At 41.2% G+C, this 25231-nt stretch overlaps 1 protein-coding gene across 10 annotated transcripts in view; it reads right to left on the reverse strand.

Moving 5' to 3' along the window:
• Positions 1-259: 259 nt before the first annotated feature.
• The window catches only part of CCDC162P, a 78293-nt gene continuing 53321 nt past the window's right edge, over positions 260-25231 (reverse strand). For 4 of the 10 annotated variants that reach the window (XM_015858677.2, XM_015858673.2, XM_015858681.2 and 1 more), the window contains 18 exons: positions 23881-24019; positions 20536-20689; positions 19759-19854; positions 19173-19328; positions 18706-18938; positions 17508-17646; positions 16945-17065; positions 15908-16017; positions 14990-15139; positions 14747-14800; positions 12511-12678; positions 11459-11611; positions 8207-8341; positions 6543-6695; positions 3755-3964; positions 2241-2361; positions 901-1031; positions 260-588 (listed from right to left, as the gene is read on the reverse strand). In XM_015858677.2, the coding sequence (XP_015714163.1) occupies positions 535-588; positions 901-1031; positions 2241-2361; positions 3755-3964; positions 6543-6695; positions 8207-8341; positions 11459-11611; positions 12511-12678; positions 14747-14800; positions 14990-15139; positions 15908-16017; positions 16945-17065; positions 17508-17646; positions 18706-18938; positions 19173-19328; positions 19759-19854; positions 20536-20689; positions 23881-24019 (2477 nt within the window). In that variant the 3' untranslated portion in view covers positions 260-534. The remainder of the gene's footprint in view (positions 589-900; positions 1032-2240; positions 2362-3754; positions 3965-6542; positions 6696-8206; positions 8342-11458; positions 11612-12510; positions 12679-14746; positions 14801-14989; positions 15140-15907; positions 16018-16944; positions 17066-17507; positions 17647-18705; positions 18939-19172; positions 19329-19758; positions 19855-20535; positions 20690-23880; positions 24020-25231) is intronic. The other 6 variants (XM_015858674.2, XM_015858676.2, XM_015858679.2 and 3 more) reach the window with 6 other exon arrangements.

Below are 25231 nucleotides of genomic sequence, written 5' to 3' on the forward strand. Positions count from 1 at the left end.
CCTGTAAGGAAAGGTTGAGGGAACTGGGTTTGTTTAGCTTGGAGAAGAGACAGCTCTGGGGAGACCTCACTGTGGCCTTCCAGTACTTGAAGGGAGCACATAAACAGGCAGGAGAACAGCTATTTACAAGGGTGGAGAGTGATAGAACAAGGGGGAATGGTTGTAAACTGAGACAGGGGAGGTTTATATTAGAAATTAGGAGGAAGTTTTTCACACAGAGGTGGTGACGCACTGGAACAGGTTGCCCAAAGAGGTTGTGGATGCCCCGTCACTGGAGGCATTCAAGGCCAGGCTGGATGTGGCCTTGGGCATCCTGGTCTGGTGGCTGGCCATTCTATGATATTGGAAGTATACATGCATAGCACTGGAGAGTTGCTGCCTCCCTTTGATTTGTATATAAACGAGCTTCTCTTTAAGACTGCCAACTCATCAGTAATTTCTAAAATGCCCCGGGCTGACTAGAAACGCATCTAAGTTTACTTCCAGACCCATCTGTGTTCCCATAGCTGCATGAAGGCAGTAGGAAGAGGTTTTTCACTGAGGTGTGGCAACAGCCTGTCTGCTGCACTGTTTCCGTCTGCTGGGTACCTGAAAGCAAAAGCAACACAGGAAGAGTCACCAACCACTGCATGGTACTGCAGGCTGGGGGGAGTTTCCTGGCAGCTAAATGCAGCCACCCCCACATCCCTCCATTTTTCCACAGTACGAAAAACCAAGTGGAAATGTTTTCCTTTTTGCTAGCCATGCACAGTGGCTGCCTGGTCTTTGAAGATAATTCTGCGAAGGGATGGGTGAAACCTGCCTGGGTATATATACAAGCCACAGTTTGCAAAGTAGCAAATGAGTTATTTGTTTTGCAACCATATCAGACTGTTAACCAACAACATCAGTGATGCTTACTGTCTTCGGTCTTCGAGTGTTTCTTCTTTTTACAGTGCTGCTTCTTGGGTCAGGATCCAACGGCTCTTGCTTGTAGTCCTCAAGCTGAGTGAATGCTGCAGTCTTGTTATTCCGGATCTGAGCTGCGGAACCTGGAGTATTATTGACAACACGGTTCGAGTGGGATTTGAATTGAATAAATTCCAAGGCTGTTGTTTCTATAACATCTAGCAAAATGAAAAACACTCAGGCTAGTTCTAACAATGGCATGCTTCTTAGCCTGGAAAAAGTGGTTTGTATATAGTATTCACACAAGGCAGAACAAAAACTATTTGCAGTGTTTTTGTGTGTCAGCTCAGCCCAAGCCCTTCTCTTTCATAGTAATGAGAGTAGCAGCACTTATACCCCCAGCAGGAGACAGGTTAGTGAAGCAGAAAATTCTTGCTGCCTCATCATGTGCATCTACTCTCCTTGTATCTCTGGCTTTTGTGGTACTGTTCAAAGCTAGGATGAAAAGATGCGGGAGTGGAAGAGTTAGTTAATATATTCCCTGGTAAATTCTAGTCTAGCTTGTTGTTGTTTTTCCTGTTTATTTATTTGGTGTGCAATTTAGGGATTGCCCATCTGCATGAGTTTGTCAGACTGAAGGGCCAGTAGGATTTTGATACCATGGAGAAAAGCAGCCATTTCAGGCCAGTAGGAATAAAAATCCTTTATCAGTGTTCTAAGAAACTTGAATTATATAAGCACTGTAAAGAACAAAAACAAAGAAGAAACAGCAAAGAAGAACAATATCTGGTAAAGCTTTACGTTCCAGTCAGTCAGTTAAGTCAGTTAAGATCTGGAAAGTTCTCACTGCTATTTTGGGTTCCTCTAAAGGTACCTGGAATCATAGTCATGCATCTCCTTGAATTACCAGTTTGACTGTCCCTCATGATTTGTAAGCAAGCTGTTAGAAGACCAGAGACACTAATAAAGGCAATATCCTATCACTTGAGATCCTTGGTTTCTTAACTGCCTCCTCCCCTGAATGTAGCTCCCCTTGGATTTCCCATGATATTCTTACAGTGCAAAAGATGACATGAGCTGTTGTTTAAAGCTATTAATGTGAGACTCAGTTTTTCTTGCGCTGCTTGAGTGAAAAAAGGCACGTGGCTTTTGAGTCCTGGCTTTTCCTCGAGATTAGTTTAGGCTCTTCTCTTCCACCTATACACTTTTGTTATGGAGTAGGGCTTCTCTTTCATACTTGGCTGAAGTTACCAATTGGTTCAAAGGTTATGGAAGGATCTAGGAAGGTGGCACATAGCCCATAAGACATATTGTCCCGAGAAAGCAGGTTGCAACATACAATCTATCTTTACCTGCAGTCACGTTCCTCCGGGAAACTGCAGCTTCCGGGTTATAAACTTGACATGGCAGTTCATCAATGTTATGGAAGGCCTCCAGGTTTAAGCTGAACTCTTGGGTTAACTGGCTTCTTATCTAAAAGGTGGTAAAAGGATTAATGTCAGCAATAGAAATTCATCGGCTATCAACTCTGGCTCAAAGCAGGAGTCTAGATTTAAAGGAAAGAATGTAGATGCCCTGTGAGCTCTTGTGAATCAGAGGCCACTGCTTCCATAAATACAGTTTTGCTAAGCATGTCTGTGATCCCCCTGAATGCATAACACAACAGAAACAGGGCAAATTGCCATTCTGGTTATTGTTTAATAGGAGGGCATTGCAGGAGGAAAGTAAAAACACTACAGAGGACTTCTCTTACTGTTCTCTGTGTGTAGCCCTCCCTCCAATTCCAGGGCAGAGGTGTGTGAAAAAAAGCAAGCGGCTGTTTGCTCATTTCTCCCACGGACTGCATAGTTTGATAAACAAATTTAAATATAGAGCTTGTTAGTGCTAATGATCATGTAGGGGCTGGCTGGGGCTGCTGTGCAGCAATAAAACCCTCCCTGCTGCATTGCTGTTGTGCCTTCTGCTCTCCTTGCAGCTAATCCAGCTGCTGGCACCTCCGTGTTCTTCAAGGGTTCTTTTGTAAACACAGCAAAACAGTTCAGAGTCCCATCACAGGCAGAAAATAAATCTGTGGCCTCATGTCCACAGTCACTGCTTTGGCAGAAGTCTTACTGCTGTGTGAGTTTGCTCGGAGAATGTGCCAGCAGCATGAGGAATTATTCCCAGCAGAATAGCATTTGTCATCCTGACTCTTTCTGCAGGATGAACAGTCAATGCTTTCACCTTGATGCCTCAGGAGACTGAAGACAGAATGCACTTGCTTGGCTTGCAGGAGAGGCATTTAGGCACATTACAAAGTTTTTCCTCTCTAGATCAAGAACACCAGGTCTAGCACACTTCAGTGGCTGCGGTGTTGTCAATGAGGAGATTGATTCCTCTAGTTAAAGCCTAATCAAGTGGTTTCCAAACTTTTGTTTTGCAGACTACACTACAAAGGAAACACTGCATTTTTCACAGCAAAAGGATTGCTCTGCCATTTGTGCTATCCCTATAGTTCTTTTTACAGGGGGATGCTCTGGAAGTGGACCTCGAAACTCAATAATACTAAATTCAGGATTAGCAATACAGTGACCAACTTAATTTAAACACAATGTATCAGTTTGGTACCATGCTATGAGTTTATTTAATTAAAAACTTGTGCCATTTCTGTGGTCAGACTGAGTTAAAGCTGCCCCATTCCTCATATGTTCACTTGGTAGTTCAGTGCCAAGGCTCCTACTGAAGGATCCAGGTCCAGAGCAGTGGGAGGGCTGCTCTGAAGTGCTGAGAAAGTCATGCACTTGATGGGATATGCTCAGTGTTGGTACTAGAGACATTGCTCCAGAAATGTTAGTTTCTGTTCCTGGAATGCGTAGTTACAATTCACCTGCTGCAAAGCTGTTTTGGCCCTTTTCTGTTGAAGTAGTCCTGTTTTAGAAGGCTTTTCAGCTTCCTTCACCAGGCATTTTATCTTCTGCCCTTTCTCTTCCATCTTTTCAAGCACCTTCTCTGTGTTTTGAGCTTTCACCATACTGAGAATTTGTCTTCTCCTGGTTTCCTGTGTTTTCTGATGTTCCATTTCCAACAGCATTTGTTTCTACAACATGAGATCATGAAAGTTTCAGGCTTGGATTTCTTCCCTCAATTCTCACATGCACCTTTTAGATTTCTTAATGGTGTGACCAGCTCTTAAATGTCATCCCTAATTTAACTGAATAAGGAGAGACCCCATCCCACATGGCTTGGTGGTGAAGAGGATGAAATGTTGTCATCAAATCTGAATTACTGTCAGATCTTACCAAAAGAGTAGAATCAAACCAAAACCCAAACCAAAATCTATTTTGCAGGAACAGGGAGTGCAAGAGAAGGGTAAGTAAGTGGGAAGGAGAATAGAGTAGTGTAATTACAGCATTGCTTGTGAGAGAGAAAAGCCTCAAAACAATGTTCGTGTTTAGAACTTGTTCAATTGCAAGTAAACAAGAAGGCAGTTGGTTCCAATTTCCTCAGTTTGCTGTAATTTACTTTCTGCAATCAGCCTCTGGTCTGCATGTGAGACTTGTCTTTAAAAGCAAAGCGTAAACACAGGAAGGGGGGGAGGGTGAAATGAGCACATCTTTTTTGAACAATGCTGTTTATATGCTGCATGCAGAGAAAGCCAGTAACTGTGGCTGTGTTTTAGGCTGTATCACAACAGAATGCAATTGTATGACAAACCCCAGCTATTAATTCAAGCCTTGTCATGCAGCCAAGGGTTGTGGAATAAAGTCTGTGATTTGTAAACACCTTCATCACTATCTGTACCAAGGAAGAAGAGAAAGAAGCAGAAGCTGAAATAGAAGTAAAACTGAAACCAACAACAAAAATGGCTGCTAAAAAGATGGTGGATGCAGTGGATCCTTCAAAAGTGAACTGGCAACTTGTCAGTTCAGAAGACTACTTTACCATTCAAATTCAACCCCACGCCAGTGAAAAACCTGAATACAAAGTCAGAGCTCAAAGCATTCAGACCCCAAACGTTTTTCACTGGAGATCTCTAAGCTGAACAAAGTCTGAAGGTTCATAGGTCAATAAGCTCAGTACTGAGCAACAGATTTGACATTTTATTGTCACATGCCCCAGCATTTACCTTAATTACCCTTATACCGGAATGAATGAGTTGGTTTGGCAAAACAGCCTTTTCCAGAAAGACCTTAACTTGAAAGTGTTCAGACATATTATCATTTCTATGACTAATCGTATTTTTACAACATCATTTCTCATTTCCAATTTTCAGTTTGTCTGACGTCAACTTCAAGGCACTGCCTCTCATTTACACCTTTCTCTAAGCCCCCTTTAGCATCGGCTATTCTCTGCCTACAGAAGTGTCTGTAGAATATAATCAAGTCATTCTCCTTTTAGACAGGCACAATATATAAATTCCTTTGCTAGACTGTTTTCAGCAGCTCTCAAGAATCATTTTTTTGTAATCCTTTTCCACACCTTCTCAATCTTTTCTCATCTTTTTATAGTGCACCCTAGAACCAGAGGCAGTATTGAAATGCGCTGTATGTAGATACAAACCTGTTTTTAATCTATCTGTGCTATTCTGCTTTTTATAAATTAAAAGACTGCACCATCCATCCTTTCCACTGCCGCACCACACGGTCATTCATTTGCCTGTTATGATCCCTGCCCCTTCCAGGGATACGGATATCCTGCTCTGTAGAAATCTTGCTTCCCATCTCATTCTTCATCTAGTTACACACTACAAAGCTTCTTGGAGGAATATTCGAGTTACCAAGCTCTCTGTACGATTCTGTACAGCTGCTCTTCCTACATCATTATCCGCTAAATGTGAAGCATCAAATTCACTAACGTGAAAGATGTCATTGGCAAACTTTATAATCCATAATTTTATATTTATTTCCACAACACTGACTGAAATCTCGAATACTGACAGTTCTGCCACCAACTCCACTAGAAATCCATCAGAAGCCATTTTCATTTAATGAAAATAACACATTTCTAGATGTCAAAAAACCTAGCTCTTAATCCAGTCAGCATTTTTATTGATACTACATAAGATATTAAAATTAAAGTACAGAAGGCGTACACTGCTAGCCCAACTGTTATAAGATTATTCCAAATATGTATTATATCTCTTGCATTGTGCTTATATACCTAGCTCGTAATCTTATCAGGAAAATGAGGTGAGGTTGGTTTGGCAAGGCTTATTTTCCATAGTCGTCTTGCCTGGCATTAATCAGCTTGCACGTGAGGGGTGTGCTTTTCAGTTTGCCTCCTCTTCTCCAGGCTGAATATTCCCAGTTCCTTCAGCCTCTCCTCATATGGCCTGTGCTCCAGACCCCTCACTAGCTTTGTTGCCCTATCCTGCGTTGCTGACAGCATATGTGCGTATAGTGCCTACTGCTCTCATTTTGGTGTGGGACTTGAACTTTTCAAAATGCTACAGTTTTTCCCTAGTTCTACATGCAATGGTGGAAAGGCTCAAATGGACACACTATTTCCGTGCTATAAAATCTGTATTTAGCTTCAGTAATCGTATTACATATTTGGTTTTGAATCCGTTTCTTTCCTAAAATAACAGTAGGCAAAATCCTCATTAAAGCAAGCAAGGTGGAGAGGAGAATTCAGTTTGCTATGCTGATGAACAAGGACCCGTTTAATTCAGATACCTGCTTATGCAGCTGTTTCTTTAGCTTGTCATTTTCTGCTTGAGATTTTTCAAGAGCTTTCCATGCAGACACAAGCTGACCCTGCAATGAAGTCACCTCTTGTTCTGCCATCATCTTTGCATTAAGACACTCTTTTTTGTTTTGAAGAGCTTCCTGTAAGCAGAAAGTACATGACTGGAACAGTTACAAGAGCAGTGATTTTCTCTTCTACATCGTGGTAGATTTCTTACGAAGTAATCTCTAAGGGATTTTTAGTAAAGTAGTATTGAATTGTTCACATTTTCTTCTATCAAGGGCTGATTTTTAATAATAATCTTTCACACAGCACTACTGCATGTCTTTACTTGTATTCACAAATCAACAATTCAAGTTCTTGTGTGTAAAGAAGCTCAGAGCAAAATTTCATCTTCCTTGCACATTAGAAAGACCTGTCCATTTAATAATCTGTTTATTCCTTCATTGTCTGTACAGGAAAAAATGTGTGTGATGTAGCTTGTTTTCCTTCTGGGCAGGGTCTTTTTGTTCATTTTAAGCACAAACACAAATGTGTATATATATACATGCTGTTACATCAGCTACGGATTTAATGGCCTGCCCTCTCTGCTTTCCTGCCCTGTCAAGAGCCAGGTTCAGCAGCCTCTGCACTTAGAGCAGAATACAAGTTCTTGGATCTGCAAGATTGCTGCAGGATCACACAGAAGAAAGCTCTGTCTCAGTGAGACGAGCTACTTTATCGTTTTAAAAAGACAAAAATTCCCATTTATTTTTCTTAGCTTCAGACTTTCCTTTTAAATAGCTCTTATTTAAATCTACAAGTTTGTAGTAATTCAATCCATCTTTGACCGATTTACACTTAATATCAATTAATAAATCATTCTAACAATTCAGCATCAGTGTGATGTAGCTGAACTGAACACATGCACATCCAGCTTTATTTGGCTTTAAAATTAACAAGCATAGAAAAGCCACTTTGCTTTCACTCTTTATAAGTTAGCAAATATGATCCTCTCTGCCCTTCCTTTACTTGACATGTGTGGCTAATTAACCTACTCGGCAATCAATAACCTGTTTGTTCCATTCTAATCAGCCTCATTTAAAGCAGCACGGCACTCTTCTCTCCATTCATCTTCACTTTAGTTTAATTCTCTCATTTTTGTGCTTCATCTCGTACTTCTGTAATTAAATTTATAAAGCTTATTCTGTGCTCTGCCTTGTTTAAGCAGATACCAATTTTGGGGGGGAAAAAAAACAAACAAAAAGCAACCAATAAAGCAAACAAAAAACCCTCAGCATTTGACCACATTCGTTTTCACTTCGTGCCTGCTTGTCCTCTTTTTTGACATGATTTCATCAGTTATGAAATAGCTTATTTTGATAAAGTGCCATACTCTTCTGAGTCAACAGCAGAATTAGGAATACTGTAGGCTGCTCACCCTTCCTAGATTCTGTCTTGAAGAAGGCTGATTTGTTTCATGATCTTCACAGCCAAGACTACCCTCACATCCACAACTTAGAGGGGGAAAAAGAAATCTGCATTTATACCTAAAATCTTCGGTTACCATCAGAGCATATATGCTCACTGAATAATAATGTCTGCCCAATCTTACTACTAACTTAGTAGACAATTCAGCATGAAAAACAGATACAATGATAGGAAGTATGACCTTCTCAGCGTGTCTCAGCTTTGCAGAGAGCTGTGCTTTCTGAGTGGTGTGTTTCCAGCAGTTCAGAGCCCTCAGCTTGCACACCAGCTTGCTTAGGCTGATATTTTCATCCTGCAAGATCTGCAGCTGCTCCTGCTAAAGGAGACATCAGTAAGCGCAGACACCCACAAAGATCACATACTCCAATAAGTACATGTGGTTTTGAAGTAAATACAATTGTGAGAGCATGCGACTATTTGTATTTCATTTTAATTCTCAAGTGTTCAAACTTTGCTGTTTGAAACAATGCAGTCTTTGGCAATAAACTTCTATTACCGTGTCTCCAGGGAAACAGGAAATGTGAACATTGCCCAGAAACTGAGGAACAAATGGAAGAAACATAATCAAAAATAACAAGCAGGTATGTCCCTCAGAAATGAAGCACAGTTAATGATGATAAAAACTGTAATTAAGCCAGATGGAGCTTCTGGTTCATGCAGTAGTGGTAGCCTGGTTCACCCTAACTGCAGTCTACTTATTAAGAACAACATTGATGGAGTATAGTAAAGTCACTGGGCTTTGTTTTCTTGGTCTAAAAGAGCAGACTTCACTACACAAAAACCATAGAAGCAAGGGTTGTGCAGGACCTCTAGAGGCTCAGGCCCCAGGACACCTGGCTGAACATCCTGCTGAAGGCAGGACTGTTGACAACATTAAGCCCCATCCACTATGTTCTTGTCTAACCACATCCTGAAGAACTGCTGAGGTGGAGCTCTCACAGGCTACCCGTACTGCTGCACCAGCCTCCTAATGAAGGAGATTTCCTGCTGTCTGCCATGAACCTCCCTCACCACAGCCAGTGGCTGCGGCCCCTTGTTTACCATCTGCCACTGCCAGGAGTTTGGCTTTAACATGTTTGTGGTTTCCTGTAGCTGCTTCAAGATCACCACCTGACCAAACCAGGCCAGCTCCCTTAACTTCTTCTTGGAGGCAATGTGCTCCACATCCTGCCACTGGTCAAACATCCCTCTCCTACTGCTGGGCTCCTCCCATGGGCTTATGTACCAGGTGCCTCCTCATCAGTGCTGGGTAGAATAACAACACCCAGCTGTCTTTTGGCCACTCTCAATGTACCTGTACCAATGCCTGGGGCTGTGCATCTCTTTTGTAGCTTGTCTTGCAAGGCTTTTGTAAATCCAGCCCTCACATTTTTCAAGCTGTCTCTGCACTGAAGCTCTACCATCTAGTGTCCACACACCTTCTTATCCTGTGTGCCTCATATTAGTCTTAGCTGCAACTGACCTTTGGCCTTCCTAATTTCATCACTATGGGCCTGAACTCTGAGATTTTGTCTTTGTTGCCTGTTCACACCTTCGCTACTTGCTGTATCTCTTTTTGCATTTTAGTTCTTTAAGGAAATCCTCCTTGCTAAGTCAAGTAAGGCCAAGTTTCTGTTAATCTCCCTGGTCAACCTGCGTAGTGGGGCAGTTGATCGTGAAATCTTTAAAGTTTTCTTTTAAAAATCAGCCAGCTCTCTTGGGCACCTTTTCCCTTTATGGCCCTTGCCCAGGTGATTCTGCCTAGCAATCCCCAAAAATGTGCCAGTCAGCACTTTTGAATTTCCAAGTCTTTGTTCTCCAGCATAATTTTACAGTCTTCCTCCTGATCCTGAAATCATTTCATGGTCATTGCAGCCTCAGATTATACCTGTATTTACCACTAGATCTTCTCCATTTGTGAGCAACAGAAATCCGGATTTTCCTTGGCTAGCTCTCTAGCATTTGCATTTAGGATATTATTAGTAATGTGGGCTAGGAACTGACTGTGCTGTTACTATGCTTTGTTCCACTTCCAGTAGACTTCCAGATGGATAAAACCTTCAGAAAGATGAAGGTCTCAAGTCAAAAAACATTCTTCTTAGCTCTCGGTAGACAGCACAACAAATTTCTACTCTTGACCAGGAGTCTGCAGCAGATTCTTATCACAGTCATTAATCATCACCAGTATTCCTTCTTCCTCTAACCCTGAGCTGTAGAATTTCAGTAGTACGTTTCCATACTCATATAAGACCTCAGTCTAGGGAATGAACTCCTCACACAGAGTGTAATTCTTGCCTGCTGATCCTTCTTAAAACACCCTGTAGCCACCCATGCCCTTGCTGTAGCGGTGTGCACCAGCTCACAAAGTTTCTGTGACCCTGCCCACACCACAGATGGTTGTCTGCACATGAGCTCCCAGCTTTCCCTGTTCACTGCTTCAGCACAAAATACTTTCTATCTGGGAATGTGGAAGTCACCCTGCAGCCTTCTCAGACACAGACTTCTTCCATTTTCACTAGTTTCTCATTTACTTCTGAGCATCCTTGTTCCCTAGGCTCAGAAGGAGGTTGAAAGCTCTTCTTGCTATGTTGGTATTACATTTATATCCTCTCTACAAGTTTCTCTGCTTAAAGAGATCTGCAGGCATATTCACTTTAGACAGAAATATTTAGCTATTATCCATTTGATCTAATTTGTATTCACTGACTGACTACCATAGTTTCAGTACAAATTGAACTTTGCCGAGAAGAGATATGTTTGACTCTAAAGGGGATTGATTTGGAAATTGTATCCAGGAAATTACTTTCCAGGCTTTAGTTTGTATCTCCCAGAATATCAGTTTCAGGGACACTTTCTCAAAACAAATTTGAATATATATTTGATTTTAAGTAACCCTTCTCGAAAAAAAAGGATTTTGTTCTAACTTTTTATGTGAACAGCTTGCACAACACTCAGATCTATCAACACATTTATCTGGCTCACTCTAACTTCCTTTTGTCTTTCCCCCATTCAAAACAGAGACAACAATAACAGACGACAAAAACAGCCTGACATATGATTGAATACAAGTTCACATTTATACTTGCTCAGATCTAAGTTCAACCTCTGGTTTCACCTATATGGAAAGTATGGTTAGTTTCACTTATGACAGTCAAAGCAGAGTTCCTATGTTTAAAACCAAACTCAATTCAAATACATGCAGATACTAGGGATCAAATTCCTGGGTGTAGCCTAAAATTTCTGTATTTGGAGTACAACACACAGTCAAAGACGACTGATTCATAACATCCCAACAAATTGGTAGCCATCAACAGAGTCTAGTAATGGGCCACCTCCATGCTCTTCACCTAACTGATATCCAAGAGAGAATGCAGTATCTTAAGCCAGCCTGAACAAATTCAGTCAAGATACTATCCTTACATTCGTTTACTGACAGGCTTATTTGTTTCCTTACTTTAGACAACTGTTCTCCCAGGCCATCATTGGTTTCAGGGGAGCCAAACTTTTTCTTCAGATCAATCATATTGTCAGCTCCTTCCCTTCTCACTTCACTGATGATTTCAAGCACTCGTTGCTCAATGTTAAGTCGATAGACATCCAACTTTCCCTGCAATTATAAACAGAACCCATTAGAGACTAAGTGTGGACATATGGGAAAGCAATATTCAGAAGATTTCAGAAGTCTCTCAGCTACAACCAGATGGTCTTTCTTGGTAATTATTTTCCTAGAGTCAATGTATCTGAAAGACAGAGCAATACTCCTTTTACATCCAGACATTGCAAGGAGTGGAGTTTGAACTGTATCATTAGTCAACTTATTGGCAAGCCTGGGAGGTATGCATTCAATGGAAGCAGTTGCACTGTGGTGATAAAATAGACATTCTGGTGAGAAATGGACTAACCCTCAGTATTCCTCAAGTCAACAGAGTCCTGACCACAGACACTGATGGGCTTCTGGGCCATGAATCAAAACCCTGGGGATCCTGATACAGGCAGGTGCTCTATAATATGCTGTTACGACCTGGCAGTTTCTACAGGCAAGAATAGGGCATCATTATTTTTCTAAGTAAAGACATACAATATTGCCGGAAAGAAACTTGAACTACTTGTGGACTACTTGAAAAACAAAGGCATCGTTACAGTGAGCAGTATTATTACACATTGGACATAAAGTTTTCAAGAAAAATAATGTAGAACATTACAAACTGAAGTATTATATCCAAAAAGTTCCTTCCACGGTAACTAAAAAGAGCTTCCATCACTTTCTCTAATGTGGTACCTGTTCCATTGAGACTATTCCTCCTATCTTGGAACAGGTACAAAATTTCTCTTACCAGACATTTTTACAAGGTGCTTCTGAGGTATACAGCAGGAGATAAATGATTCATCCGCTCACCCACCTGGCACATCACAGCCATTTATTCCTTTGAGTACTACACATATTGGCAAATTGTCAGCAGTGCAAAAAAATGATTGGTTGCATACCCCTCTTAGTCCTGTACCTACTTTTAGATGGATGCACGTCCCAAACAGGTTCTGCACTAATGATTCATATTCATCCCGTACTTCTTTTCTAATCTTCTCTTTGAGACCAGCATTTTCATCCTCCAAGTGAGTGAGCTGGGCTCTGAGAGCAGTTATTTCCATAATCATCTCATGACTCAGCCCTGCAATCTATCACAGCAGAGAAAGTGAATGAGCAAAGCTAGAAATGAACAAATGCCATTGCCTAGGAGTAAACGATTCAGAGCTCTGAATGTGGTCTGTGGTGCAGAATTAAGTATCAGAGTGACAATATCTTCCTGAGTGGCTAGGTGATAATCTACAACCCAGTGGGTGACTGAAACCCATTGATGCTATGGAATAATCTATTATGTACATCTCTGTTGGTTTAGAAGAATTTCTTCTTCCCAGAAACAGTAGGAAGAATTGTGACTGTTCAGGACCAACACTTCAAGGGTGCAAATGTCATTCATACATACAGTTTCATACATAACCTTAAAAAGTCCTTTTGTGGTAATCAGGAAAGAAAGATGTTTTTAGTAGCAGGTGTAAGTACTGACAGGAAGAAATGTGAGTGCAGGAGAGAGGAGCAGGAAAAGAGGTTAGAGAGCTTGATTAGGGAGCAGGATTTGTGAGTCTGATTTTGGGAGTAGCTCCTGTACACACCTCTGCTCTGCAGGTGAGCCTGATCTGCTGTAGCTAATATCCCTTGTCTTCAGAGGGAAAGCCAGGAGAACTGTGACCAGGCTTCATTTGGTAAGCTGTGAAGTAATGCACTTATCGGAGCAAATGTGCCTTCTGCTGATAAGCTTGTACATACAGACCATTTAATATGTGATAAAAACAATTATGTGTTCCATTTGTTAACATTTGACAATTAACATACTCTCAGAAAGGGCATGCAGGTGAAAACAAATAGGAAGGTGCATGGGAAAACTGAAATAAATGACAATTTAAATTTCACATGGCTGGGTCATAGCTAGATATAAATATTTGTTCTTTCCCATAGCACTGACCTGCATTTACAATCAAATGAGCACAGTGGAAGAAAGCTAAAAACATTCTTAGTGTGTTACATTATTAAGACAACAACTAAGCATTGTAGCTACAGACAATGGCACTGTCTGCTTGTAAGGCTGCCTGGCACATCTGCATGCCAGATCTAAGGAATGAGTGCTAATAACTTCGCTTTCTCACTGAAATGTTCTGTGTAAGTTTCTCTCGGGCTTATGGCACTCGTAACCTAGAGATGTCTGAGAATGAACGTTGGAGAAAATACATGAATCCTGACCCTGCAGAAAAATTCTGGTGATCTTTGTGCAGAGCAGCATTGGTTTTCCTGTTTTTGATGTGTTAATTTCTTGGGGTTTTGGTTGTTTTTTTGTAAAATCGACAAAAAGTTAGTCAACTCCTGAGCTCATAGGGGCAAAAAATGAAATGAAACGAAGTTTTCAGAAGCCCACATGGTTCCTTTTTGTTCCCTTGAATTATTTTTAGCTTTGAAACAGTCTACCATTCCATCATGACTGATTACGGCTGAACCTTTCTCTTGATTTCTATCACCTCTACTGAGTATCTGAGCATGTTCTCTTCTTTCTTGCAGTAGCCCCTTAATTGCTGTGGGCATGTGAGAAAGCAACTGGAACTGGGAGCAGGACATCTCTTCTGAGGTTAAGGCAGAGTCTGGAAACAGTAGGAGCTGCTCAGAGTGCTTAGGGTGGTCTTGTCCTCAAAGGAAGTGGCAGATGAGAAAGGGATTTGGTGGTGATGAGCTGGCAAATGGAGGATATTATATACTAAAAATCCACAGCTGAAGCTGCAAAGTCAACTTAGAGCAGTTGTATATGGAACTATGTTGCAGCCTACCTACCACCTACACTGCAGCATAGCCTACATGCCTGACACACTTCTATTTCTATCTCACTCACTGCATATGATTGAATTGCACCAGGAAAATGCCTTGTGTAGGAAGAGAGGCTCATCAGTGGAAGTTTTATCTTAAAGCCTACCAGCACATTATCCCTTTTGGATATAAAGAGGAGAACAGAAGGCTTTGCCTTCAGGTCATCTTTTTTTCACAGGTCTTTCTGGCAAGACTTCTGGCACTGAACACAGAAACAGTGGTTCTAGGGCCCTATTACCTTTCTTCTCAAAGACTGTCACCATGTCTTCACACAATGATACTCTGTCCCAAATGGAATCACCAAGTACTAGCCATCAACAGACCGTAATCACCTACCTGTGTCAGGAACGTATCATTTTGATTTCCACCATCTTCCACAGCGTGCAGCTCCTGAAATGATGAACAGAGAGGCACAGTGACTATACAATACTATGCAGTGTCTATACAACAGCACAGCTCTGCTTCAACAAATTCCCAGCCTGACAGCTTGACTTCCATATTGACTTAGTAACTACTCCCCACTCAGAGAAACCTCCTTCTCCAGTCCTGAAAAGAGCAGAATCAGTACTCTGAACATACTTGCTCTTTTTGGTAAAGTAGATGGTGCAGATGCTGGAGGATATTTTCATAAAACATAGAGTAGGTCTCAAAGTTGCTGCGTTCTCTGGCCATGATGTCACAGCCCAGCATGGTAAGGCACTGCTGTAAATGGCTTTTTTTAAAAGTAACCTAGGAAAACAATACAGGAAATCTTACAGGTTGCCTGAATCACAAGCTTTTATATACAGCATATATCAAAATGAAATACGGTCACTTATTGTAAATCAAATGCTTCCATGATATCGAAATGAAGCACAAAATATAATTATTCAATGTAGATATTTTTACCCAATCTACAGCTTTACTGATTTCTTAGAAAACAAATGGGTCAAGTTTTTGACTGGTTCTACCTGCAACTGTATCATCTATTGAATTTCCATCTGAAGCCGAAAGAGAATTTTCACTAGGGAAATGAATCTACCAGCTCAAGTGCCCATCATCCCTTCTCTCAAAAAAAACCCCATGCATTGTGATTTTTAACCAGCAATGGTCATGTTGTCATAAATATTTTCTTTACATTTCACTGCAAAAAAACCCCTAAGACTGCTTCCCAACATCACACTGAGACCCATGACTTAGTACTGACAAGGGAGGAAGAGTTTCCGCTGCCGAATCCTTGCATAAAACCCTGCAGTCCTGCACTGCGGTTGCACATCAACCTCCAGCCCTAACTCATCCTCACATTATTACAGACCCGAGATCTGAAATAAAGCTGTCACAAGGCAACGGGGCAGTACATGAGCTCACTGCCAACACTGCTATTACAAAACAGCATAATCAGAATAATCAAAAGCTTAAGAAATGTGTTTCCCTTTTAGGCCACTGATTGACAAGAGCTTTAATAAACAAAGCTCTAAACATAATTTAATTGTTATTTAGTAAATGCATAGTATGTACCTCTGTATCTGATCCCTCATAGTTTTCCATCAGCCTTTGAACAAATGTTTCAACTATCTGTGGTCGCACAACAGAGAAATTTTCTTGCATTACTTGGTGTTTCCAGAGCTCTGCAGGAATAAAGGGAGGAAAGTAAAAAACAGACAATAAAACAGCACATCATTGGGTATCACTGTCACAAAATATCGATCCTTCAGCAGTCCCTGGGATTTGATGCTGGGTACACTGTACAGCTTAGGCTTTCCCAGCTTTGCTAAAATGTTTACAACAAGAAGAAAATGTCATTGCAAACAGATTGCAGAGGCTGTGCTGAGACACTATCAAATTTGTTCTGGTATCAAAGCCAAAATGTTAGTTCATTATGGACCAGTTCTGTCAATAATGACCTGGCCCACAGCTCTGCATTGGAGTTTTCTGTAAATATTGAGAAAAGAATGTGGCTTTTGTGTGAAATTGAACATTTCTGAACAGCAATTATGGCTGCCTGCAACCTCAACCAGTAGCTGCACATTTTATCCTTTTATTTCCACTTTGTTTTACTATACTTGCCCATAAATACCCATGATGTAATAGTACAAAGCAAACTTGTGACACGCTAAAAGTCTGGCATTTAAATTGCACTGCTACACCTAAAATATCAACTCTACTAAAGAGAAAGGGAAAAGTAATGTCTTATCACCCTGTTTCAAAATGCCTGCAAACTCCAGAATAATTAGTGTTCAGGGTTTTAGGGTTTTGTTTTGTTTTTTTTTGCAATACTGTCTTTGTAATAGTTATGGTTGAACATCCATGTTATAATGAGGAAGTGAAATCTTCTGTTTAGGGAATCTAACTCTGACACCATCTTCCATCAATGACACAGTTCCCATGGTTGAGCTGGTCACTGGCCTCTGCTTCGGGATGCAAGGAGTTGAGGCCAAAGCCCTTCTCCTATCCACACACATAAATATTTTGCTTCAGGATGCACCAGGGCTGCTTTTCCACTCCGAGTCTGTGGTCCCCATGTTTCCCAGCAAGGGTGTTTTAATTCTTCTTACCAGTAGGGAGGCTGCTCTCTTGTCTGGCTCTTTCAGATATCACAAGAGTCATCTCCTGCTTAATCTTCTTCTGCACATCGTGGATCATGTAGATTTCCAGGCTTTCCAGAAGCTTTTGAAGCTGGAATCAGGTTTCATAGAATACAGAATAATTGAGATTGGAAAAGACCACTGAGATCATCTAGTCCAACTGCCAACCCATTCCCACAGTGCCTACTGATCATGACCCTCAGTGTCACATCTACACGCCTTAAACACCACCAGGAATGATGACTCCACCACCTCCCTGGGCAGTCTGTTTCAGTGCTTTACCACTTTCTGAGAAGAGATTTTTTCATAATATCCAACCTGAAATAGTTTAATACTTAGCTCACACTAGACCTCTTTATAAATCCTCTTGCCAACTACCAAAAGCCAGATTAAGCCAAAGCAAATCTACTTTTTCTATTCTTTCCCAAAATACAGTAATTTCAGGCATAGTAACAAGGTTAATATCATTTTGGGGTGACTGTGTGCCTAGCTCTGTGCTACATGTGCTTTGGACTGAGGCAGGTTCTCCTTACCTGATACACTTTCATTTCAATTTCTGATACTCCTTTTGGGGGAAGTACATGCTGAATGACTGTGACAGGCTCTCTGAAGTTCTTCTCAATGCCCATTTGCCTGGCCATGGCTTTCATGGCTGGGCGCAGAATTTCTGTACTAGAAACACCAAGACATGGGTATTTCTCACATACTTTTTCTCAAAATGACTGCGTTTGCATGCACAGTCTTTGGACCTTAGCTTTGATTTTACTCCCCTTGCCCCTTTTCCTAACCCACACATAATATGCATTAGTCCCACCCAGCATCCAAGAAGGGCAAGATAATCTCTTTGTGGAAGCTGACTTACTACATAGTTCAGTGAGCTCTCCGGGTTTATAATAATGCTAAAAGAAAAGTGAGGGGAAGAAAGAGAGAGAAAAACAAATAAAGCAGGGAGATCTGGTCACCAGTAAGCATGTGGCTATCACTGTCATGGAAGCAGAGCAAAAAACTCCCCCCACCTCCTCTGCCTGCAGCCCTTCATTCCCGGTCATGGGTTTGCTAAGTGCTTCAGAGTGCTGAGTGCCAGTGCTGATGCTCCCTTTGCTCTGGGAAGTACAGGAGCCATTAGCAAGGCATATATACCTCGTTAGATTTTATTGCTTTAATCACACTGCCTTTTAAAGCCTTGATGGGAGGACACACAAAGGTTAGCACAGCGCTGAGGGAGAGGGAAGTAGGAAGTTCTCATCCCTGCAAGGAGAGGAAAGCACAGTGGGATTCTGGGGTGCAGCACATGCTTTAAAATAGTCCCATTCTCACAGCAGGGAGATCACCTGCTAGGAAAGAGCTATCACTGCAGCACAGAAACTCCTCCATTCATTTCTTTCTCCGTGCTCCCCTGCATGACAGCTGGTTTTTAGCATAAGCACAGATTTCACCCTTACTGCGTTATCTGACACTTTCACTTTCTTTTGTGTGATTTCCTGGGACAAAGCTTTTTAAAAAGCAGTGTTCCATTTTCTACTCCCAGAAGGGCCCCTCATGGATATCATCCAGTTTTCTATCCTTTACTACTCTGAGCTGAGCCAAGGTGGGGGGGGATGTTGGAAGAATTCTGCTAAAACACCAGTGAAAGAGAGTGACAGGATGAAAATGGGTGAAGAAGTCAGAGGTTTCCCTCATTTATCATCTTTTTAGTCACTTTGGAGTACTCCTGCATCCACGGTAACTTACCCATATCGCTCACAGAACTCTTTGTAGAGAGGTACTGTATTGATATCTTCAGTTCTCAGCTTAAGCCGGCCCCATTCTGCCTTTAATATTTCCAGCTGTTTCCATAGCACCAGAAAAGACTTCAGCAGGTTACATGATGCAATTGGATCTTGATGCCTCAGCAGAAGTTTGCATATTTTTTTGCTGCTCTGCAACCAGTTAGCGCTTGGGTCAGTCATCTCTGCTGAGTTCTGCTGAAAGTTACAGGGAAATCTTTTGCCTCAGAAAGCTATGGTACGCTTTTCATGTGCCTTTCTTTGCTTAATAGCATCTCATGCATGTAAAGTGGAATGAGATAAGTGACAAACTCTTCCATATACAAAACTTGCAGCTAGTCTGTACAAACAGAGATAGTTTTGATTGCAATGAGTACTCTCATTGGAGTGAGAAGGTGCATGATGCCATACAAACTGAATTGCTGGAGGTACCTGCTTACTGTTAGCTAAGGAGCCTTGACAATCAGCATGATCTTCCACAGCGGACTCATTGTGGCTCTGCAGAACATCCTCCATTAGAAACTGCATGGCAGCTAGCTCCCCATGAGCAACTCCCCGGTCTGCATCATTCAGGCTACACAGGCATAACTAAAAAGGAAGAGAGAGATTGTAAAGGTTTATTGCTCAGAGCCCAACGGTAGCAAATTAGAGCTATTGTGATCATGGATTGTTTTTCTGTGTATGTTATAAGCCCAAATGAAGTTAAAGCTTTTAGCACTGTGGTCCTAAAACACATATGCATAAAAATTATTTGATTCTTTAGTTTTAGCGTAGCAGGAACATGACAATTAGAGGTTCATTGTCAACATAAAATGCTCTGCTCTGCTTGAATTAAGACCAAATAATGTAAATGGTATAATGGGCTTTTGGATAGAAAGGAGAGAGATATTTTTGATTCAGTCCTATTCTTAAGAAGTGAAGATGGGAAATGAGGTGGTATTTGTTTTCCTCTTGCTTTGTAGATTCATCTTATCTTTGTGTCTTTGGACATAAGCACAAGGCTGCTGTCTCACAGTACCTGCATGTTGTAATTTAAATTTATTGTGTTGCTGATAGTGACTGGAAACAATCCTCCATCCATTAGGAATGTCCTCCAAGGAAATTGCATGAGTGTCTAAAAGAGAAGAGAAGATTGTTCATAAAAAAGAACAATGTGTAATTACTTACAAGAGTCCCATATAAGATGAGGAAACATGAAGTTAACACGATGATCTACAACTGCCTTCTACCTTGGAACATGCTAATATCACCAGCAAGACTCACCTTTACTTCCCTTAGCATTACACCAGCTTTTTTGCCAGTGTCATTCACAGTGCTCCTTTTCCTCCTAGATAGCTGATCTGGTGTTGTGTAATTCTGTGTGATGCTCTGGCTAAGAAAGCAGAAGACTGAACTACTTTATGTGCAATCATGACAGACACATTGGGCAATCAAAACTGCTGTCAGGTGATGAGAGAATTTCGAAGGATTATTAAGCAAAACAGAATGTTAAAAATATCAGCAAAGTATAGATAGGCAAAACATTCCAACATATAGCATAGAGAATAATTGCATTTTGGTGACACCAGTGTGATTACATTCACATTTATCATTCACATTTGTAGAATGTTTTCTAGAACCCCAAATGACAAATCAAGTTAGTAAACCCTGATCATGGGAATTGTTTTAATTAGCTGTTAGGTTCTTTGGATCAGGGTCGGGAAGAGTGAGCACCCTAGCAAGAATTGCAGAGTACTCTGTTCTGCAGGGAGCTCAGCACAGAGGAACAGCATCTCTGCATGCAGCCTTTACTCACTCTGCAGCTCTGAACATCCAGCACCTGTGGGAGCCTCAGCTGTGCAGCAAACACACTTGGAATCATACAGTTACTCAGGGGAGGCAGTGCATGGTATATCCTGTCTGTAATACTCTGGTAGGCTGAAACATTCCCGGAGGACAAAAATGTCTCTCTGTGAAAGAATCAACAGTTTTGTATTATGAAGAGCTCAGACTGTTTAAAAAAAAATAATCTCAAAATGTTCCTCAACAGAATTTCGTCCCTTCTCCTCGTTATAACCTGACATAATACTGAGTGATGGTGATCATTGCAGATGTTACAATTAAAACAAACAGACACGACACTTAGTGATGTATGTGTGAAAGCACATCTGACTGGGGGCAGTTACAGCAAAACATACAGTTAAAGTCAGGTCGCTGAAAGATGCAGGAGCTCTATTTGCTATTCCTGATACTGAGAAAATTTCATCTACAAAGTGGGACAGTCATTAACACTTACATTTCCAGAACTGCCTATGAAGCTTTGGAACCTGAATTACCGGCTTCCCAGGGTCCAGAGATGAGTTTAGCAACAACGCTAACAACAACACTGCTGATTTCCCATAAGACCCAGTCTCGCGTGGCAAGTGCTGGACCATGTAGACACAGCACAGCCTGGCTAAGCAGCAGGAGCTGCCAAACCAGCAGAGTGCTGTTATACCACAGGTATATATTGCTTTGGGGACCGACTTGTAATGTTTGTACTGCACTGTGCTGTGCAATTGCATGCATAAAGCTGTTTTTTACTACACTTCACCCATCATATAAATATGTCTTTCAACCAAGCTTAGCCATGACTTTGCCATTTCATCACAGCCCCTCTGTCATACTCAGTTTTCCTGTATTTCATTCATGTGCCTTTAAAACAGAGCCCATGATGAACTGATTCTTGCAATAGGAGAAGCAATCGGCTCCAACTGTAACTGCACTTGCTCCTTTGAGTAGTGACTCTAAGGAAAAGATCTGTTCTTCTATTTTTTTCCACACACACAAGCGCTTTTAAAGATACCATGCAGTTCTTATCAGCCGGAGACTAACAAAGGAGTCACAAGGACAAATAACAGCTTCAGGAATTAAACCTAGCAAAGATGTTCCTACGAGATTGTGATATATTGCCACACTGTATGCCCTGGTGTGAAGAAAATGGAAACTAATTGCAAATACAATATGAACAACCTGCTGTAGGGAATCTGCTTTAGCAGCAGGTTGGACGAGATGATCCCCAGAGATCCCTTCCAACCCCTATCATCCTGTGTAGTAAGAACGAAGAACAGGACACACTGTACTTCTTTGTACTTCCTTTTAAAGCACAGTTCCTCGTGTGAGGAAAAAGTTTTCCCTCACCAATTTCCTTACAGTATTTTAATCAGGAAAAAAACAGAAACAGAAGCACAAGAGTGTTTTATCTGCTTGTGAGAGTCCAGAAAATCATTTAGTCTGTAAATACATACAGCTATTGGGCAATTCCACTGGGTAGCACTAGGGAGGTCATAATGGGTGAGAGCAACAGCCCCTCCAGCCCAGAATTCTGTCTCCCAAAGTGAGTTCATGAGGAGGATGCAAAAATCAAAGCAAGCATATGCTGCATTTCCCACTGATATTCTTCAAAATATTGTAGCTTACACATTTCCTCAGCCAGAGCTGATTTCTGAATGTTTAATAGCCATTGGTAGATTTCTCCCTGAGCCCATGCAGTCTCACTCTGAGTCCTATGAGCTCTTACCCTTGTGTCATGTAGCAAGAAACCACACAGTCTAATTACAAGCCATCTGCAAGAGCTGTCTTTGCTCAGAAACAGCTACCTGTTGTTCACTTTTGATGCACCTTACACCAGAGAAGACCATGAAACAATCCTTGTTCCTCATGTGCATTTGACTTCCTTCCTTCCTTCCTTATAAAAAGGAACTGATCCCAGGAACTACTGACCTGTCAGTCTCTCCTCTGTGTCAGGAAAGATCACGGAGCAGATCCATCTAAAAGCTGTACTAAGGCACGTGGAAGCAGGGAGGTGATAGTGGAGAACCAGCATGGCTACCCTAAAAGCAAATCCTGCTTGACCAATCTAGTGGTTTTCTATACAGGTGTAACTACATGAATGGACAAGAGAAACACCAGTGATGACATCTGTCCAGACTTCAGTAAGGCCTTTGACACAGTACCCCACAACATCTTTCTTTCCAAATTGGAAAGATATGGATTTGAGGGGTGGAGCGTTCAATGGATGAACAACTGGCTGCAGGATCAAGTCCAGAGAGTAGTGGACAGTGGTCATTATCTGAGTGGAGATCAGTGATGAGTGATGTCAGGAGTTAGTGCTGACATCAACAGTGGGGCCAAGTCCACCCTTAGCAAGTCTGCTGATGACACCAAGCTGTGGGGTGTGGTTGACATGCCTGAGGGATGGGATGCCATTCAGAGAGACCTAGACAGGCTTGAGCAGTGGTATGTTTGAAACAAGAGTTATTATTTGTCTTACTGCCTTCAGAAAGATCATTCCTAAAAATCACTGCTGGACTGTCCTGAATCATTTTACATCTAACCCATCACACTTCACAGTCACTTTAATTTCTTCTTTGGAATGAAACTTTGGTTTCTTTAAGGATACTTCTTTCTTGCTTTAATGATCTGCTTAATCTTGCTGTTTAGCAATGCCAGCATCCTCCTACTCTTTCTTAAGTCTTTCTTTACACGTGGTGCACATTTCTTGAGTGCCTCCGGTATGTCTCCAGAGTCTCCATGCCATCTGTAAGGATTTAACTCCCCCAGCTTATACTTTATTTCTTCAGCAAGCAGGGCTTTTTTTTGTTGTTTGTTTTTGGTTTGTTTTTGGTTTTTAGTTTCCCCTCTTGAAGCTGATTTCAGCTATGATGATATTTATTCTGCTTTCACTGTTCCTTCAAGGACACTTCTTGCAAACATGCTCTTAGAGAACAGCTCTTCAACTGTAGCAACTTGAACTAGGTCACACATGTTATCCAGGACCAAGTCCAGGAGTTGTTTCTCTTCTGGTGGACTCCCTCACCTGGCTGTAGCTACCAACACCCCTAACTTAGTAAACTATGAATCACAAGATAAAGGTGCTATGATGACCAGCTAGTAGGACAGCTGTACTTGGACACAGTGTGTTGAGAACACTCAGGGAAGCGTGTATTCTCACTAATATTGGTGAATGCCAGGAAGTACGTCCCTACCCATACTTGGAGTAGATAGCAGGGACAAAATTTAAATTAATCTTTCCTACATTTCTTTTTTTTCCCTGTAAACCCATTTCTAATAATAAAATAATAAAGTGCCATATCTATTCCCAGCAAGCTGTAATTCCTACCGTAGTCGATGTCTGATTGCAGCATCAAACTGTAGAAACATTATGTCTCTGTGAGCAGTTAGCAGCTGGGCTACTGTACTGGGATCCTGGGGATTCTGGAGGCTGTCAATCATTCTCTGTATCTCTTGAAGTTCAGTCCCTGCAGTCCAAGAGCAGTAGATTTATCAGATAAGGTGTCAGGAAAGGCACATAAAAATATCACAGTCCTGTAAAAGCTTTTTCCATCCAGATATTTTGCACCCCATGAGTTCCTCCTATTTCCTGCAGGCAGAAGATGAATGGACTAACATCCACCCTAGCATTATAAAGACAGGCTTTAAAATAGAGATTATGGTGGGTGGAGAAATATGAAGAGGTACTAAGGCCATGGAGGAAAAGGCATAGGAATTAAAAGTTACAGTTATCTCAAACAGTTCTTTTATTATCTTTGCCCATTAAAATTAAATTATTGTAAAATTCCAACAAGGCCAGTGGTATCATCCCATTGGTTATTATATCAAGATTAAATTTATCAATGGGAGCAAAATCAGATCCTAAGATGGCATTTTACATACTCCAAAGACCCAAATTAGTTGTTACTGGGTAAGGAATGTAACGACAGCTTCACAGACTACTCTCAGTAAAGTGTTACTGTAGTTCAATCCTGCAAGATGATGAATGTTTTTCTTCTGAGGTGCTGAAGTTTTGGATTCTCTTTAAGCTTAACAAACTTCCCAAAGGACTGGGCCTCTCTAAGTCACTGTTCCCACCGGACCACCCATTCTCACTTGCCGTACACACAAAACATGAGCATGGTGCTGGATTGCCTCCCAAGGCACATCCACCACTAAAATGATTTAACATCCAAGCAGCTGCTACAGAAACCCAATGTTCTTTCTCTCAGGATACAGAAGCTGCCATCAATTAAGTAAGTTAAATGTTCTGATCTGGGAAAGAGGGAGAATATTCCTGAACAACAGCAACAAAAAAGATATTTTGGCCAGGAACAACACAGTTAAATTGTCTCTACAAAAATCTAGTAGTAGAGGCAGCATTGTTCTGAGGACTCCATCACTGCGTATATTTTTGTTTTTAAAAGCAAGGTACGCATTAAATATGTCTGAAATTCAAGTACCTTGCATATAATATTTCTCCTACATTTGGTTATGTATTTTCTCATTGCTCACTGCACTCAGCCTTCTGTATTGTTTGAAAGCTCGTTAAGCATGCTAATTTACATGAGCTTTCTCAGCCATACACAAATGAAGTTACTAATACTCAATGGTGCAATGAAAAAACACCACAGAACAGGCAGTGCTTTTTGTTAGAGAAAATAAGCCCACTTCAAAATCATTCACAAGCACGGTATTAA

The sequence above is a fragment of the Coturnix japonica genome, chromosome 3 (genome assembly GCF_001577835.2).
Source record: "Coturnix japonica isolate 7356 chromosome 3, Coturnix japonica 2.1, whole genome shotgun sequence".
Taxonomy (NCBI): domain Eukaryota; kingdom Metazoa; phylum Chordata; class Aves; order Galliformes; family Phasianidae; genus Coturnix; species Coturnix japonica.